The 19,280-nt window shown below is 32.5% G+C and overlaps 1 protein-coding gene across 2 annotated transcripts in view; it reads left to right on the forward strand.

Moving 5' to 3' along the window:
• LOC145297637 (WD repeat-containing protein 97-like) overlaps nucleotides 1-18,087 on the forward strand; it is a 105,284-nt gene extending 87,197 nt beyond the window's left edge. For both annotated transcript variants that reach the window (XM_080143741.1, XM_080143742.1), the window contains exons 23-29: nucleotides 1,499-1,821; nucleotides 4,341-4,493; nucleotides 7,188-7,305; nucleotides 9,195-9,219; nucleotides 12,645-12,843; nucleotides 13,873-13,949; nucleotides 17,609-18,087. In XM_080143741.1, the coding sequence (XP_079999867.1) occupies nucleotides 1,499-1,821; nucleotides 4,341-4,493; nucleotides 7,188-7,305; nucleotides 9,195-9,219; nucleotides 12,645-12,843; nucleotides 13,873-13,949; nucleotides 17,609-17,832 (1,119 nt within the window). In that variant the 3' untranslated portion in view covers nucleotides 17,833-18,087. The remainder of the gene's footprint in view (nucleotides 1-1,498; nucleotides 1,822-4,340; nucleotides 4,494-7,187; nucleotides 7,306-9,194; nucleotides 9,220-12,644; nucleotides 12,844-13,872; nucleotides 13,950-17,608) is intronic.
• Nucleotides 18,088-19,280: the final 1,193 nt, after the last annotated feature.

Raw genomic sequence — 19,280 nt, forward strand, 5'->3', positions numbered from 1 at the left:
ATATATATATATATATATATATATATATATATATATATATATATATATATATATATATTGTTAAAAATAACAGAAAGCTCCAGCTTAATTATACTTTTTATTTCTTTGATTTTTCTTATGATCTTTTTATGTTAAAAGAATGCTTATAAAAATTCCATATATACCATGAACGTTTTCCATTCTTTGTCGAATCATCATTATATGGAAAAATAAATGAACGAAAAGCAGATAAAAAAGAGAATTTCAAAAGATGGCTGTGAAATGGGCGCTTGAAGTCAGGTAGACGCCGGGAGAAAGTTTAAACGCTATTCTAGGAGAGATATTAACTATTTAATTTCCCTGATGTCAGAATTAACGGCAATAGATACAATTGTGTTACATTACGCATTTAAAAATATTATTACTGGTTTTATGCACAATATTATTAATTTTACATTTTTGGGTTTTGATGTAGATATCTTTGAATATTATAATAATGTTTGCTTAAATGAACATTTGCTGCCCAAATACACACTCAATATATATATATATATATATATATATATATATATATATGATTTTATTTGATTTCAGGTAAACAAATTACACTATTCACGACAATAGAGATACTGTTTCAGTCAAAAGATTGATCTCAGCAGACAATCCACACTTCCTGTTAACTTAGAAGCAACTCCACAGAAAGGAAAAAAAAACTGATAATGTCAAACTTTTAACAGAAACAGTAGCTCTATTGTCGTGTCCAGGGTAATTTGTTTACCTGTTATTGAATAAAATCATATCTTGCTCTTTTCATTAAACACAATCAATAACCTCGTTAAATTCATTGTTTTTTGCTTTTGAATAACTTTAAACTGGAATAATATATATATATATATATATATATATATATATATATATATATATATATATATATATATATATATTACAGTTCTATCTGCTTAGGTACATATGTTTCGGTTACTGAATCATATCGACGATCCAGCAACTTCATCAGACTTTACAGAAACAGAGAGATTTCTGTAAAGTCTGATGAAGTTGCTGGATCGTTGATACGATTCGGTAACCGAAACATGTGTAACTAAGCAGATAAAATGGTAATATATATATTCTCTGCAATAATATTGAGCACTTTCTTCAGGTTTTTACTAATTACCACTTTTGCTATCTATCTATCTATCTATATATATATATATATATATATATATATATATATATATATATATATATAGTAATTTATAAAATATATATGGATGAAACGCGGAATATTCAGTGTAGCTTAATCGCCATATATATTTTATAAATTACTAACTAGCTCTACCTACGTATTGAGCACTTTTGAAGTAAATATTTCAAGTTTACGCATAAATCTATACATTCATATATTAATTTTATGTGAGTAAATGAAGTAGTTATATATATATATATATATATATATATATATATATATATATATATATATATATATATATTCTCTTTATATTTTGATCTATTCGCATAGGTTTTACCTCGTCCATGGAATAGCGAAGCTTTCGTCAATAATCTCTTGGAAGTAATGCCAACTGCAAGCGCAGATCATCGAAGTGAAATATTGCTGGTTGTTATGGACGTGTTTGTCAAATACGGCTCTGCTAACAAAGATGTTATCTATGAAACAGTGAAGGACGCTTTAAAGAGAGATCCACTCGAAATGGCGTGCATACAGGAAAGTGAAAAAGTCTTCGTTAAGTCAGCTTTGAAAAATCTTTACACCTTTTTCCTACTTGAAGATGACTTCATGGTATACCTCGTGGCATATTTTGTGCATGGTGACCGGGAAATAAAGTAATCAGTTTCTGTTATAAATTAAATGTATTTAGACACAGAGAAAAAGAAAAAGAGAAAGTGAGAGAGAGAAGGGGGCAGACAGACAGACAAAGAGACAGATAGAGACAGACATATGCACACAGAGTCACAGACAGACAGAGAGATAGACAGATAGAGACAGACAGACACACAAAAGAAAGGGAGAAACAGAAAGATAAACAGAGTACAGTGCAGTGATTTCTTGGTAACTGCTGCATATGTGCATACATGTTCAAATTATGACCTCATTCAAGGTCTACCTTCTCGAGGTCACTGACAGAGAAGATTTCCATTAAGTGGCCTGAAGAAGCTAGACTTTGAATAAGGTTGGAGTTGAAAAATGTATGTACATATGTAGCCATAAAAGTTTGTATAAGTAAAAATTTATACTAAAATACAACCTCTTTTCATGGGATTAACACATAAACTATCAATCCTACAAATATTTATATATATATATATATATTTATATATATATATATATAAATATATATATATATATATATATAATTATTTTTTTACTATAATAATTAAATACCTACAGACACTAGTGTTTCATCCTTTCGGGATTCTTCAGTGCAGGGTGTCACGATTAACACCAGCCGAACGATTCGAACCCCGCGACACGAGACATCTCTGGCTCGATTAGCGGAGACCGTATCCATTCGGCTACCATTAACCGTGTGAAATAGCGTTGAATTTTAAACATTTTAATTTAAATGTTCATTACGTCAGTCAGACAGTGATCTAATCGTTATACGATGATCTATGCATAAGAGCTAAATTGACCGACTTTTATATATATATATATATGTATACATATATATATATATATACAAGAGGAAAATATAGAGGAATCCATAGCAATACATCACTCACCAATTCATGCTTACTCCTCAGACAGTGACCGGCAAATCATAGGGGTCTTTCCATAAAGTTGCTGCTTCGTGGGATGATTTTGCCAAGATATATTTGTTCGTAGCATATGGGTGTATGTGCTGTCTAGTTTTCTTTCCAATCTTTTGGTGAGTGTCCAATCTCTAACACCGTAAACAAGGACAAACTCTATCACTGCCCTGAAGAACTGCCTTTTAAGTTTGTTAGTTATCCTTGAAGTCCATACTGAACGCAGCCCATTCAATATGGCCCATGCTTTTGAGATGCTAATTTCAATATCTCTCTCCGTGGAAACTATATTGCTGCCCAGATACGTAAACTCAGCGACTTCTTTCAGTGTTGTTCCAACCAGAGCCCTGATCTCTCCTTTCACATTGAAAGTCATAAACTTTTTCTTATCTGCATTAATGGTGATGAAACGACCGTTAATAAATGCCTTTTCTTTCGATTGAAAAAAAAAAACTTGAGTCAGATTTGTTTCCTTTTGTTTCTTTGTGAGATTTTCTTACAAAACGTTAGGTCCGAATTTACATGTAACAACAACGTTACATAAGATTATATTGCATGTAACGTTAAGATTATTTACATGTAATCATGTAAGATTATTTACATTTACATTATTTACATGTAACAACAACGTTACATAAGATTATATTGCATGTAACATTAAGATTATTTACATGTAATCATGTAAGATTATTTACATTTACATTATTTACATGTAACAACAACGTTACATAAGATTACAAAGGCTATACCACGTTACATTTCAACATGTTATGGCAACATAAAAATCTCACCTTCTTACCCTATGTTAAGAATGGCTTTTTAAATAGTCTTCCCTTCGGCTGCTTACGTAATCTGCCAGATGTTGAAAAGAAATTGCTGGAAATTGGGTTGGAATGCTGACGGTGCTGTTCAGGCATTTTTGAAGATCAGAGTGTGCTTATGTTGGCTGGCTTCTCACAACCACATCTGACATTGTATCTAACATCTAGGCAAGGAGGCAAATAATATAACATTTAGCAATAAAGTTTTTTTTTCTTTTGTTGTTATTCTGTTTTTTTTTTAAATGATTTCTTTTTTAAATGATTTTTTAAATGATTTTTTTTAATGATTTTTTTAAAATGATTTTTTTAAATGATTTCTTTAAATGATTTTTTTAAAATGATTTTTTTAATGATTTTTTTTAAATGATTTTTTTTAAATGATTTTTTAAAATGATTTTTTTAATGATTTTTTTAAATGATTTTTTTAAAATGATTTTTTTAAATGATTTTTTTTCAATGATTTTTTTAAAATGATTTTTTAAATGATTTTTTTAAATGATTTTTTAAAATCATTTTTTAAATGATTTTTTTAAAAATGATTTTTTTTTAAATGATTTTTTTAAAAATGATTTTTTTTTAAATGATTTTTTTAAATGATGTTTTTTTTTAAATGATTTTTTTAAATGATTTTTTTAATGATTTTTTAAAAATGATTTTTTTTTAAATGATTTTTTTAAAATGATTTTTTTTTTTAAAGCTTATGATTTAATATTTGAGATATTTCTTCCATTTCTTTCGTTTCACTTTAACAAAACTTTTTTTCTTCTTCAGAAAAATAATCTTAAATTCTTTGAAATCAATGGGAATGAAAGACGATTCCAGTTATTACTTATGTAGAGAACTGGACACCTGGAACATTTCCGACTTTGAAAAAAATAGTATTTGGCTGGACACGTTGGAGAAAGCTAGATTATGGCTTGATGAGTAAGTTAAATTCAATTCAATTTATTTGACAAAAAGTAAAACGTTACAATATAGGGAAGGTTCGTAGAAACTTATGCAAAAGAGGATAAAGTAGCCGAGCACCTGTCCAAATTTTCCTTGAATCATTGTGTTGCTGGCACATTTATCACTTCACTTAGAAATAGTGATGAGGCAATTCCAATATTTTTCCTGATTCTGAGACAATTACATTATAACTAGTGATACTTGACTCTCTTCGAGAGACGAGCATCAAAATCTTGACATATGGTTTTAATACCCTAGTCGGGTAACCAATGGCCTATACATAAAAAGATGAATGCATAAGAAGTTTACCGATTCTGTTCTATATTCTCGATTCTAATACAATAGCCGATTCTGTTCTATATTCTCGATTCTAATACAATAGCCGATTCTGTTCTATATTCTCGATTCTAATACAATAACCGATTCTGTTCTATATTCCTGATTCTAATACAATAGCCGATTCTGTTCTATATTCTCGATTCTAATACAATAGCCGATTCTGTTCTATATTCTCGATTCTAATACAATAACCGATTCTGTTCTATATTCCTGATTCTAATACAATAACCGATTCTGTTTTATATTCTCGATTCTAATACAATTACCGATTCTGTTCTATATTCCTGATTCCAATACAATAACCGATTCTGTTCTATATTCCTATATAGACCAGTTGTGATTTCATTTCTTTTTAAATCTTCCAATGTTGTTATTTTATTTTTATATGACCATAAAAATTCTTATATGTATACATTTTGGTGGGGGTGGATCTATGTGAGTGATTTTAGTTTTACTGATAGTTTAAAATTAATGAATGTTTATTGTTTTATCATTGGTGCCAGCAATGGTAAATTAAGTTAAAAAAACAAAAAAAAAACAATCAAGAAATCGTTTTTGGCATCGGAAATTAGATACAAATTTTTTCTAATCAACCTCTAAAGTGTTTTTGGGTTTTTTTCGAATCTCAATTCTGTTTTCAATAAATCGTCCCAACACTACTTGGAAGTCTATACCAAAGTCTAGGGAATCTGGTTGAGGAAACAGCCCTCCCATCAAATTCAATTCAATCGAAATGGTGGTGAATTAATTTCATGTAATGTCTTGTGCAAAAATGAATAGTAGGTCCGAGGTATATCTACTGATTATTAAGGAGATTGTAAGCTAAAACGAAATCACTACATAATCGTTGGTGCTCAAGGGAGGACAGATTAAACTTCTTAAGTAGGTTTTTACCGTGAAGATCAAATAAACCCTGATCCATTCGAGTAGCAAGTCTTTTAACTCTTTCCAGATACTGGGTATCACTTATTAGATATAGTGCAGAAGCCTGGACACAATACATAAACAATGGTCTGACGATGAAAACATAGAGAGGGAAAAATATTTAAAACTTTAAACTTTAATTTAAATTTAAGAATTAACAAAACCCCCGCCATTTCTTTCTCCTTGTTAAGAATAGCTTTCTAAATTTTATTTTTTAAAAACAAAAATACCAGATGAATTTGGATAAATTTTGTGTGCAGTCTTTTTTTTTTTTTTAACTTAACAGGTACATTCATAATAAAGGTTTTGTGTTCAATTTCCATTTCAATAAAGATTTTGTGCGATTTTCTTTTTTAGGTGTAGTAGCTTATCTGGAAGAATATCATTACTTGAAGTAAATTGTCGATAATGTCCATTAACATGTTTTATATCTCTACTATTAGATGAAAGAAACTGTGTGTGTATGTGTGTGTGTATGTGTGTGTATGTGAGGAACTTTGTGTGTGTGTATATGTGTGTGTATGTGTGTGTATGTGAGTTCGTTCCTTATGGACTCAAAACAGCTGGCCGATTTTTATGAAATTTCACACGAAAGTACTTTATGTGTCTGGCAGTGTTCTTAGATAGGTTTTGTATTGGAATGTCTTCAATAAGTAATCAATAACTGAAAGAATCTGATGAAAGAAAGATCAGGTAGTTTTGACCAAAGTTAACACATTACACAGCCTAATATCACAAATATATTTGAAAAGTTTTATTACCACACAAGCTGAGAGGCCCAACATACAAAATCAACAGTAGGTTCTTTGATATGACAGGGGAACGTTCGAAATGAATGTTTCTACATATTGTTTTGCGTGCAATTTCCATTTAAATTTTTTCTGTGGTTAACTGACATTTGCTTATTATGTGGGGTGATTTTTGCACTCGAGGGTGTTTCTTAATATTTTTCTGTTTTTATCAATATTGTGTATTGTATGGTGCCAATCTTCCTTTTGCTTCTAATTTCCTCAAGTCTTTTACCAGATTTTTGGAACTGCTCCTCCTCCCCATCATCTTCATACTACTACTACTATTACAACTACTACTACTATTACTCACTAGTTCTCACACAGCTAATAACCTGTGATGATCCTTGGAGCCTGGGTGACAACAAGTCTCCCTAGATTTCTAGTACTCTCTGCCTATTTTGATAACTTTTCAAAATGACTATGCATTATCGCAGCATCTGTTTATCATTGACTTCTCACTGACAATAGCGATTGATTTTCAGTGGAATTTGGGTGGTAATAAGTGTATGCCACAGTACTCTTCATACTTATCCAAGGCGGTCTGGTTTGTGCTCTCTCTCCCGATTCTTTTGATCATTATTATTACTATTTTATTTATTTATTTTCTTTATCACAGATGGAAAGCCCGTTTCATCGAGCATCTTCAAATATCTATGAATATGCTGAAGAGTGGAAAGAACATCCAGGGTCATTTGTCTCGAGAACAGTTAAAGTCAGCCACAAAACTACGTCAGGTAGGCAATGAAAGTAAAGTCAATTAATAACATATAGCAGATTAGTCAGACTTCTATTCTCATTTTGAGTGTTATTTTCACAACGTTTTGGCTGATGTAACCTTTGACCTTCAGGTGAATTTAGGAATCTTTCTGTTGAACTTGAGATTCTGCACATAATTTCGAACAGAATCCTTTATTTAATCTACGGGGTTTGCATGCTCTCATTCCGTCAGCCATGACCGGATAGAAGTCTTAAGTAATTCGTAATTGTATTCTTAGTGTCGCCTATACTAAAGAGTGTCACTGATGACAGAATATACCTAGTACTTTATCCGTTATGCTATGGGTTATTTGCAGAAAAGGTCTGAGGTTTTATCATCTGAAATGTTGTGAGAATAACACTCAAGATGAGAACACTAGTCTGAATTTTTCTTTCTTTCTTTCTACTCAGTTTTACTTCCTTTTCTTCCCCGTATCCGAGGGTTGGAAGTTCTGCCATGTTTGACATGACATATGAGATTGAAGTAAATTTTTACGGTTGGATGTCCTTTCTAACACTTCTAAAGGGACAGGTATTTTTTGAGACACCATCACATCATCGTTCTTCGCTAATTGGAGCAATGTTTAAAAAATCAGCAAATCAGTTTTGGCTATTAATTGATTTGGTATGAATCATTGAATTTTGGTTTCCTGTCATTCATCTTTTAAAATCTGAAGACCGCTAGAAGTATTTTAATTGTATCTTTGTACCTGAATTTATGCCTGCTACAGATTCAATATTCGCTTACTAATTGTTTCAAAAAAAAAATAAGGTTTTAAGATAACTCTGAAATAAAAAGAACAATTAGAGAAAGTAAGAAATAGTTGATAGAAATACTTTCATTCACTTGTCTTTACTACATTCAGTTTTTTCACGGCACCAAATATGTATGTTACTTAATCTCTTCATTTCTTTTTGCCTCTACCATCTATATCCAGTCCGACGGTTCAATAGGGCATCTTTATATGGTAAAGCTTAATGTTGATAAAAATACTTTCATTCGTTTGTCATTACATTCAGTTTTTTGTTGTTTGAAAAAATCCTGGTCACAGCACCAGTCTATATTACTTCATCGTGGTTTCCTTTCTCTGTTCTCATCTCTATCAATCTCAAAGGTTTAATAGCATGCCATGTTTATTTGTCCTATGTGTACTTGTTGAAGACAAACTGACTGTAAACAACGTTCAACACAATCATGATTCAGTTCTTATATTTATTCCACTGGTCAGGGAAAACATTTTGTGAACAGTTGTTTCTATCTGCTCTTTTGTTTTTACTAAAACTTTTCCCAGGCTCGAAGTTGTACTTTATAAGCGCATCCGTTTAAAGCTGTTCACATGTGAAGTTGCGTAATCTCTCAATATAAAACATAAATTCTAGATTATGATAAAACCCTATCTACAGCATATATAACGATCAAGATGAATGTGATGACATATGATTATGTAACTTTGTACCATACAACACTACTAGAAGGGATATTAGTTTAGGCATGCCTAGCCTTTTTTAATGTCATAGAGGATGAAATATTCTGGTTCTTCTAGTGTTATACAGAACTAACCACTGTGCTATCAAATAAAGTTATCGGATCCATTTATCCTAAATCTGCAAAGGAAATTTATACTTCAAAAGAGTATTCACTAATTTTGTTAATATTTTCAACAGCATAAGAGTCAACAAAATTGGTTTTATTTAATGTACAACTGAAATAAAGATAATGACCGGAACGATATAGTCATTATAATTACAGATAATTGCAGATTTTTAAAAGAATACTTTTTATTTCAATTCTCTTCTTATGTTAAAAAAGATAACAATAGAAATAATTTCCTAACAGTAAACAACTTTTTCTTTTCATTTGAAACAGAACTTTACCATGGACTCTCAATCAGGTATGTGAATTTACATTTATATATATATATATATATATATATATATATATATATATATATATATATATATAATCCAATAAATTTAAGTTTTTAGTGTATTGATATTTATAATAAAAACCTTTTTTTCTATTTATTTAAGTATTTATTTGCATCCCCATGTAAGCAAATGTGATACAAGGTCGTTTTTAATGTGTGCATGGGGGGGGGGACCAACTGCCCTAAAACAAGGGCAAAAAGGAGGCACTCTGGCAGTGTCCAAAAAAATAGTAATTGTCTCAGTATGCAGGGTTTCCCCAACATTAACCAAGGACCAATTAACTTAAGTGAAGCATCAGAACAGATACTACGCTTTCAGCTATTAAATCTTTTATTCAGGTTAAAAATACAATGTAAGTTCAACATGAACAAAAATTTAGGCACAAGGCCAACTCAAAAGGGAGGAAAATGGTCATCCTTGTCACTCCAGAACTAAAACAAAAGTTTCTCTTAGCTAGTATCTTCTTCCACCATAATTCCGCATTCACTCTTTCGTAATGGGGGACGTCCTACTTAGAACCCAATTGTTTAAAAAAATTTTTATTGACGTGTAAAAACAAAAAAGATAACAATAATGATACAATAATTCATCTGTGTCGAGGGCAGGGGAAGAAAAAATACAAAAGTGGTTAGTAGAACCCCCCCCCAACCCTATCTAGTTGATAGACCGCCCATTCCGCTTTGGTTTGTAAAAGAACCTGAGGTCCTGTGGGACAGTCTCTAGGTTGGGATACTCTCTAGATGGGACGAAATTGAGAAAAGAAAATTAGTGGGTGAGGGAGAGGGTGTTAGTGATTGCAGTTAGGAGGGGTGGGGATCTTGGAGGCTTCCTAGTCGAGGAGGGATAGAGAACTCACTCAGCTAGCTAAGAGGCTAAAAATTAGATTACACTTGACGGAACTGCGCGTTCCATATCTAGGCAGGGAACATGTATTCAAATTTGACTTCTTTTTGTACACACAGATTTGCTACATGTATCCATCTTCTGTCGAATACCGCACAATGCAGCCTCTTTCTATCACATCTAATCTTCATCCGTAGTTGGTGTTTAAAGAAAGCGATCAGACTCTGATCAGAAAAAGACAACACCCCCCAGCCACTTGCAGTTGCGATGTCCAAATCACCATTCTTGCCGCGGCCAGGACCGTAATGAAGACCATTTGTCTTTCCCGGTCCCACGGCGGCCTCACGTTGTCAACGATATTGGATACGGTATTGGATCGATGCAAGCCTTCACCTCGCTGACATATGACCAATACCAGCAGAGCTTGTGGCAATTAAAGAAAGCATGATCATTCGTTTCTATGGTCATTGTTTTGCAATGGAAACAAGCAGGTGACTCCACAAAACCGGAACTGCATTGTATGTTGTTGAGAAGTGCATTTTAAGACTATCGCCAGGTCAGAGAGAACTCTTTGTTCAGATGACTCGAACCTGGCGCCTGACTTCACACAGAGCAGATCTCACTCTGCTGCCAACCCAAATGCGTGCATAGCGAGTTGTCGGCGCCCCCCCCCCTCCACCTCACTAGATTCCTGTGGAGTTCCCTACAGGTAGCAGGCACAAAGTCGCGGCTTGGCACTCTTTTAGGAAGGCAGAGGAAGAGGACTTGTCTGTATGGAAGGCTGCATAAATAACACAAAAAAGAATTAGAAAAATACATAATGCAGAACACCGAAAGAAAAATTACTGTGGCAAGAGACATGGAAGAAACAAACAAGATAGAAAAAGAGACGAGGAATAAGACGAGGAAAGAAAAATGGGAAAAACGGGAAGAGAAATATCTACACAGACGATTCATAAGGATGACAAAAGAAGAGACTAACGAAAACATTTGGAAATGGCTACAAAAAGAAAACCTTAACAGAGAAACTGAATCACTATAAACAGCTGCACAAGATAACGCAATTAGAACCAAGCACATCAAAGCAAGGATCGATAAGACACAAGAAAACAGCAAATGCAGACTTTGCAGACAAAAAGACGAGACAATAAGTCATATAATAAGTGAATGCAGCAAACTAGCCCAAAAAGGATATAAAAACAGACACGATTAAGTGGAGAAGGCAATACATTGTCAGTTATGCAAACAATTGCAACACACAGACAAATGGTAATAGCACAAACCAGCGACAGTATGAGAAAATGAAAGTCACAGGATCCTATGGGACATGGATATACAAACGGATAAACCCATCCAAGCAAGAAAAACAGATGCTGTAATAGTTAACAAGAAAGAAAAGTCCTGCCAGATGGTAGATTTTGCTGTTCCAGCAGATCACAGATAAGTTCAAGGAGACTGAGAAGCGGAGTAAATAGACGGAACTGACCAGAGAGCTCAAAGGGATCTGGAAAATGAAGAAAGTCAAAATAGCACCACTAATAGTAGAATCACTAGGAACAATACCAAAAAACTTTGAAAAAAGAATGGAAGAAATTGGAATCAGAGGGATGGCCGAGAAGATACAATGGATTTCAATAATAAAAACTGCAGAAATATTAACAAAACCCTTGAATATGGAGACCAACACAACACATAAACTACACACATAAACTACACACAGAAACGGCTACAGATGTAAAACACAAAGGAACCTCACATGAAATCATGAAAACTGAAATTGTATAATTGTAAGATACCGCCCCCTTTTTTATCGTATAAGTGTCATCATAAACGGGCATCACACCAAATAATGAGGGTCAAGGAGGATGGAAAGATCGAGGAGAGAAAGCACTAGCCAGGCCTCTGCTGGCTGAGTGCAGAGAGGACTGGGACCTTCGGAAGGCTTATTGCCACCCAAATACCAGTGAAGACCAATGGTTGCTGCCAATGAGAAATCAATGGTAAGCGGCTGTTGCGACAACGCAAATTGTTTTGCAAAGGTTATCGAAAGAGGTGGAGAGTACTGGAAGTTTGGGGAGACTTGTTGTCACTCAGACTCCAAGGAACACCACAAGTTGTTCTCAAAGAGCAATCTTTGATGATGGCTTGTGTGACTACTCCTAGTGAGTAAATAATAAAAATAATAATAATAATAATAATAATAATAGTAATATTAATAATAGTAATAATAATAATAATATTAATAATAATAATGATAATAATCGTAATCGCAATATATATATATAGAGAGAGTATATTTACATTTTTAGAATACTGTTTCAATTTAAATTCACTTTCACCAACAGTATGTTATATCTTATTATCTTATCGAACAAGAATTAATTTCTAATTCATTTGAATTTTAACTTCTCTCGTTTTTATTGTCTTACTTACCTTGTGTTGATGTAATCTCACTGAATCATCACTATTTCATTCTTAGTTTCAATTCTTTTTAAGATTATCATGATCAAAGTATTAATTGGAAATATCTTTATCTTTTAAATAGCAACCGTCGACTTGAATTTCGACGACAGATGCTCGACTGTTGAGCAAGTAACATACATTGAAGTCGTTAATTATTTCTGTGAGATGAAAACGGAAGCTGCAATGATGAAAAAGCCGAAAACTCCAGTGAAACCAGTTCAAGACGGCATTGATAAAACCAACTCTAAAAATACAGTTCTCATGCTGCCACCTATTATAAAGTAAGTATATCATCATCAAACTTTTCAAAGACGACAGTTTGAATCATGTAAAACTTAAATGATATTTTCTAAGGAAGGGTGATTCAAATAGCATATCACTAGAACAACATATGCACACTGGCTCAACTGATGTAGACATGATCTTTTCTAAGGAAGGGTGATTCAAATGGCATATCACTAGAACAACATATGCACACTGGCTCAACTAATGTAGACATGATCTTTTCTAAGGAAGGATGATTCAAATAGCATATCACTAGAACAACATATGCACACTGGCTCAACTGATGTAGACATGATCGTTTCTAAGGAAGGGTGATTCAAATAGTATATCACTAGAACAACATATGCACACTGGCTCAACTGATGTAGACATGATCTTTTTAAGGAAGTGTTGTAAATATGTTTCTTGACAAGGGAAATAACTTTTGGGATACAAGAATTATTTCCTTTTAAATTGAAAAAAACATTTAAAAGTATTATAGGTGGCATGCATCCACCTAACAACTCACATCTCTGTTAATGAAAGAATAGCAATAGAAGATTCAAGTAAATAATAGCGCCATTCTGTTATTATTTTCTATATTATATTTCTCTTAGTCTATCTGCTTATCTGTTTGCCCATCTATGTGTCTGTTACACTTTGGAGGTGGGGAATAACTTCACCGATATGGCTGAAATTTTGTATGAATCTTTGTTATTAGAAGGTGCAACGAACTAAGTAGTATAGTATCAATTCTATGCACAGTTAGGGATTAATAGAGATTAATAGGAATTACTATTTAAGTTCCACTTTTTCTTGGAATCCACTGAACCGATCTGGCTGAAATTTTATATGGATCTTTGCTATTATAAGGTGCAGCAAACTAAGTATTACGGTATCTGCTCGATGCATAGTTAAACATTAATAAAGAGTAATTAGGCTTAGTATTTACGTCCCGATTTTTCTCAGAAACTAATGGGCGATTTAGCTGAAATTTTGCATGGACCTTTGTCATGATACTTTTTGTTTCTTCTTTTAATTTATAGACACAAAAATCTCACTCGTTTGGGTGAAACTCATTGCAGCACATGCAAACCGCACAGAGAAACCGTATTTTATACAGGTGAGCACGTTTTTTTCCAACCCCTGGTTACTATATTTGCCTCGCCTTCTGGTGTTATTTGCAATGTTATTTGATTATATACATGTATATTATATACTGTACTGTATTTTGTTACTAATTTTTAATGCCGTATCCCGGGGTTCTACTGAATAGTAGTTCTAATGTTGTTCAAAGTCATGAAAGCAATAACACACTTTATGTGGGTTTTCATAATCTCTTCTCAAGTTCTAGTTCTGTCTAGTATTTTTATCTTTATAGTAAACAGCATTAAGGTAATATCCGGTGTTAAGTCAGTTCACAATACCCCTTCAGGAGTGAGAAAGATCTTTGAAAGACACATCTACCCTGTTCCACAAACATAATCCAAGAGAGTTAACTGCTCTGATCTTTGTGTCACGTGCTTCTTTTCTTATACAACTATCTGTTTGCTATGTCACTTTCTTGACACGTTAATTTTATTTCTTCGCTCTAATTTTGAACATATCTAACGCCCAATCTTGCTACACGCGTCAAGATATTAGAAACGTTTTGGCTTTATAAAAACATAAAAAAGTTTGACATTTATTTCTGCCTCACACAAGAAGTGATGGGGGAAAATAGAATACAAAAAGCTTGTGATACTCAGCTGAAATGTGTCTCATTTATCTATGGTTAAACATACATCTAGTTAACTCAAATAAAGGGGCTTATCCAAACGAACTTTTATTAGTTGAATTAGTATTTCTTATCACAGTTTCTAGGTTTTTTGTTTGTTTGCTTGTTTGTTTGTTTGTTTTTTTTACACTGGAGAGTTAATTTCTCATTTGGTTAATAATAAAAAGTAAAATAGATGTCCGTTTTCTTGTGAGTTAAAAACAAATTTAGTGTAGAGATGGGGTTATGCTAAAAAGAAAAAAAATATTGTTCCTCTTATGAGAATCGGATTCGGAAATTGCTCCAACCAAATTACATGTTTGTATATCTTATAACATGAAGGTAGTTTGTTAGCACACACACACACACACACACACACATACACACACACACATGTGTACATCACGCACACACACATCTTCTCTATTATTATGTTGAAGCTAAATTAATCAACGTTCGTAAAGAGTTGTGTTTGAAGGCTATGACAAAGTTGCTTTGTAGAAAAACAATCTTTCAATATTGCAATCTTTCTTTTTACCTTGTCAGGTTGATACGCGACAAGGTAAAAAGAACGCTTGCAATAATTTTCAATTATAAATTATTTATTTACCAACATAATGTGTCAAACAACGATAGTATCCTGGTGTTATGTGCATTAAATTTTCGAGAAAGAAAGTAAAAAACAAAATCTAAGTAGGTAAAGGCTTGTTTATTCCCAAGTAGTGGGACGACAGTAGAGTAGACTCGCAGAGACTTTGAAATTATTGTAAAAGTGTTGATAGAAATTTATGTTTGTTTTATGAAAATATTGTTATAATATTGTACTAGTATTAACTATATTATTATGTGTTTCACTTAAATGCAATTATAATTATTTATTTAATTGTTTATTATGTACATATATGTGTTACAGGGAAGGGCTGTCCCCTTCCCATGTAAATAAGAAGAATATTAGATAAGTGAAAATGAGATTAGGATAATCCTAGAATTGAACTTTGTAAGCAAGGTTAAGAAATGGAATCTTAGAAATCAAGTCTATTGTTAATTCTTTTAGAAATCTGAATATTAAATATGTCAGTAATGAATGAACAATGCAAATTAAACTATATTGTTTAAAGTAGGTTAGAGTTATATATTGAGGATTCTTTTGTTCGCCAGGGGTGTGTTTGGACAAACATATGTAAAGCCACGTGAAATTTGTCATGTTTGAAAAACACACTTCTAACGTCATAGAGAAAGGGAGATTCTCAGTATAGGATCTATAAGTTAGTTAGTCAAGAGATGAGTTGAGAGTTGAGAGAGAGTTGAGAGTCAGAGAGTTGAGAGTCAGTCAGTTGGTCAGTTGATCCCTTGGAAGCGAAGGGAGAACATTTAGACTATGTAGATCCAAATTACAATTCCTGACGTCATCGACCGGCCGATAAGATGAATAAAGAAGTCATCATTATGTTGTAACTGTTGTCTTATGTCATCTTTCATCATGAAAAAAGGTAATTGTGTTTATCATCTTATAATGAACATTGCGTAACCCTTCGAATATTATGTATCTCCCCTCCTCTGTGTTAAGAACTGTGTATCATATCACCCTCTCCTCAATATATGTTAAGAAGAACAATCCCCTGTTTGATATATGTCTTCCCTTCAGCAATTGTCACACTCGTCGTCATGATGCAATATATATAAATGTCATTATCATTCTAATATCGGTGTTATAAGGACGGTTCTATATGAACACCCCAAGAAGCATTGTATAGATACCCATTCAGTATATATATATATGAAGTCCCAAACATCCCAGAACTATATAAATGTCTTCTATCAGCATTGTCATCACCATCATTAACCCCGTTATATATGTCCCCGCCATCTTCTTAATATGTCCCCAGCTACACAACATATATATGTATATTTCATTCTTCTAATTTTGTAAATAAAATCTGTGAAACAATGTCAAAGTTAAATAGAGTTATTTCCCTTATATCCTTATATAGGGTTTTTCTTTGTTTCGATTTTTTGCATATTATTATTATTTTTTTAATATTATTACTTATGTAATTCTCTTATACAGACCTAATAGGAGTAAGAGATCATTATATTTTATTTAATGTTTTATATTATTACTTATTTTATAAAGAATGGTCCTACTACTTCGTATTAATGTCCTACATGAACATCAGATGCAAGTTTCGTGTGTATGCTGCTATTTCAACATATATGCAACTTAAATTTGAAAAATATTGTTTGTCACTCATAAGTCATTTATGTTTGCCGCGTGTGGTTATACCAAAAAGTTGTAATTGAGCTCTGTCGGTTATATTTTGGGTTGAATTTCCTTATTAGTAACGATTCATTGTTCTGAGATTCCCTAGGTCCTTTCCGTAGCTAGTATTTTTGGAATGAAGACGCCTTGGTTCTTGTGTGTTCTGGTATGCGGATGTGCAATAGCATAACTGCACTACCAATGTAGAACTCATTGCATATAGCACATTGTAATAAACATTTGTTTTCCTAAGGCTTTTTTCTTATATATTTTAATCAGACAAAATACATTCTTGAGTTAAGTTGGGAAAAAATCGATATTTTAATTGTTCTATTTAGATGTAATTTACAATTAACTGATCAAGTGACCCATATCTTATTATCTATCACTTTTATCCTCTCTTACTGCATGTTTTGACCTCCGTTTCTTATACGATATATCGCCTCTCTTTCTATCTTTGAATCTAAATACAAATAGACAGAAAGTCAACCACACATAATTTTCCATATATTGTAAGCGGACACTTCATTTCAATAAATAGCACCACATAATTATCAAAGATGTAGAATGAAAAACGCACCTTGCAAGTAATATAAAGCCATCTTTGTCATAAGCTTGTATTCTCATTTTTGCTTTTTGTTTTGTAAATGTAAATATATCTACGTGTTCTCACATCTATATCGAATATATCGTCGCAGCTTTGAATCTACATATCTTTATATATATATTTATATACTGTATAAATATTTTTTGTTAATCCTTTCAGATTACCAAAAGCCACCTGTTACCTGTCAAGGTTATTTGCCACACCAGATGTCCAAAGGAATTTCCCCAAAGTTCCATTATTATACTCCAAAGATTACTCTCGATCCATTTTCGGATTCCAAATACCAATGGGATCCAGATATCAATGATTCTGTTTTGGTGACTGTCAGAGTTTGGCCAAAGTATTTTGTACCGGCCATGTCAGTCATTCCACCAATCTCATGAGTTTCAGTGAGTTTTCTCAACAGGGCTTCCTTGACATATGCTGCAATGGAGGTGGGAGTATAATGTGTTATATATTCCATATGTTGTAATGACCTTTTGAGCTCGGAGCAATGTGTAGTATCTGCTTGTTTCGGTTCTGAACAAACCGAAAAGCAGTGGATTTAGAAAGGGTTAGTAGAATTTTACTAACCAAATGTTTTGTTTTTGTTCTTTCCCCACTCCCCGTTTTCTTTCAATAAAATCTTCATGCATTTATATTAGTGGTGGGACGATTCTAACATTATTTGCGATTCCGATACAATTACCGATTCCATACTACATTTCTGATTCCGGTATAAGTACTGATTCTGATTCCAATTCTTTATAAATCTCTAAATATTTTCCCATAGAGTTTTTATTTTTTTCACGATTATCATAAAAACACACATTAAATGTGCAGATATTTTCTCAAATGCAAAAATTTTAGTTTTACTGGTAGTTTAAAATCAATAACTATTTATTATTTTTCATTACAATAAGCAGTAGAAGATTTTGCTTTAAACAAAATCAAATAAAAAAGTCAATTAAAAGAATCGTTTTTGGCATTAGAAAGTAGACACCAATTTTTTTTAATTTCAATAGACCTAAAAGTTCCAATTTCTCTAATTTCTGATTCCGATCAATCGTCCCAACACTAATATATAAGTATATTTCCTACATGAACTATTGAAGTATATTTATGAACAATAAAAATGTTCATATTAATTGGGGGGTATTTTAAGTAGGGCGGCTCCTACAGTAAATATGGTATGAGTGAGATTATTCTAGTAAAGAATAGGATAGACATTTTTATTATTTGTGGTCAAGGATGACCAACTAAATCGATTTTTACCCACACTTTTGAATAGCCTTAGGCCTAATTTGTTGTAAATGTATTTTTTTAAAAATATTTTTGCAAATAAATACAGTAGAACCCCCAGGACACGTATTTTTCAGGTTATGATGTGAAATACAATGTTTTTTCGGTCCCTAGTTACGGTATTTGCCCCGCCTTACGGTGTTATTCATTATATTATTTGATTATATACATGTGTATTATATACTCTACTGTATTTTTTTACTAATTTTTAATGCCATATCCCAGGGTTCTACTGTATTACAAAGTCTAGTATCTGTTCTGATGCTATACTTAGTTTTATTCTGTCTGCTGTCTGTGAAGGAGAAGTCCTTCTAAACTGAGACAATTTTTATTTATGTCTTAATCTATAGTATACTTTTCTGGAGAGCTTGATTTTTCTTGCATTAAAAACGAACCTTTTGTCTAAGTTTGCTGTCGTGGGGGAGCCAAGTAAATATGAAATATGTTGTATTGTTCATCGTTTTTTAGTTGGGGTTAAAGATGTTCCCTTTGTACTTTTCTTGGGATGCTAGTATAATGATGAAGATGACAACTTATTTTAAAATATATT

Source organism: Euprymna scolopes, chromosome 18 (assembly GCF_053919585.1).
Source record: "Euprymna scolopes isolate OS-2025 chromosome 18, ASM5391958v1, whole genome shotgun sequence".
Lineage (NCBI taxonomy): Eukaryota > Metazoa > Mollusca > Cephalopoda > Sepiida > Sepiolidae > Euprymna > Euprymna scolopes.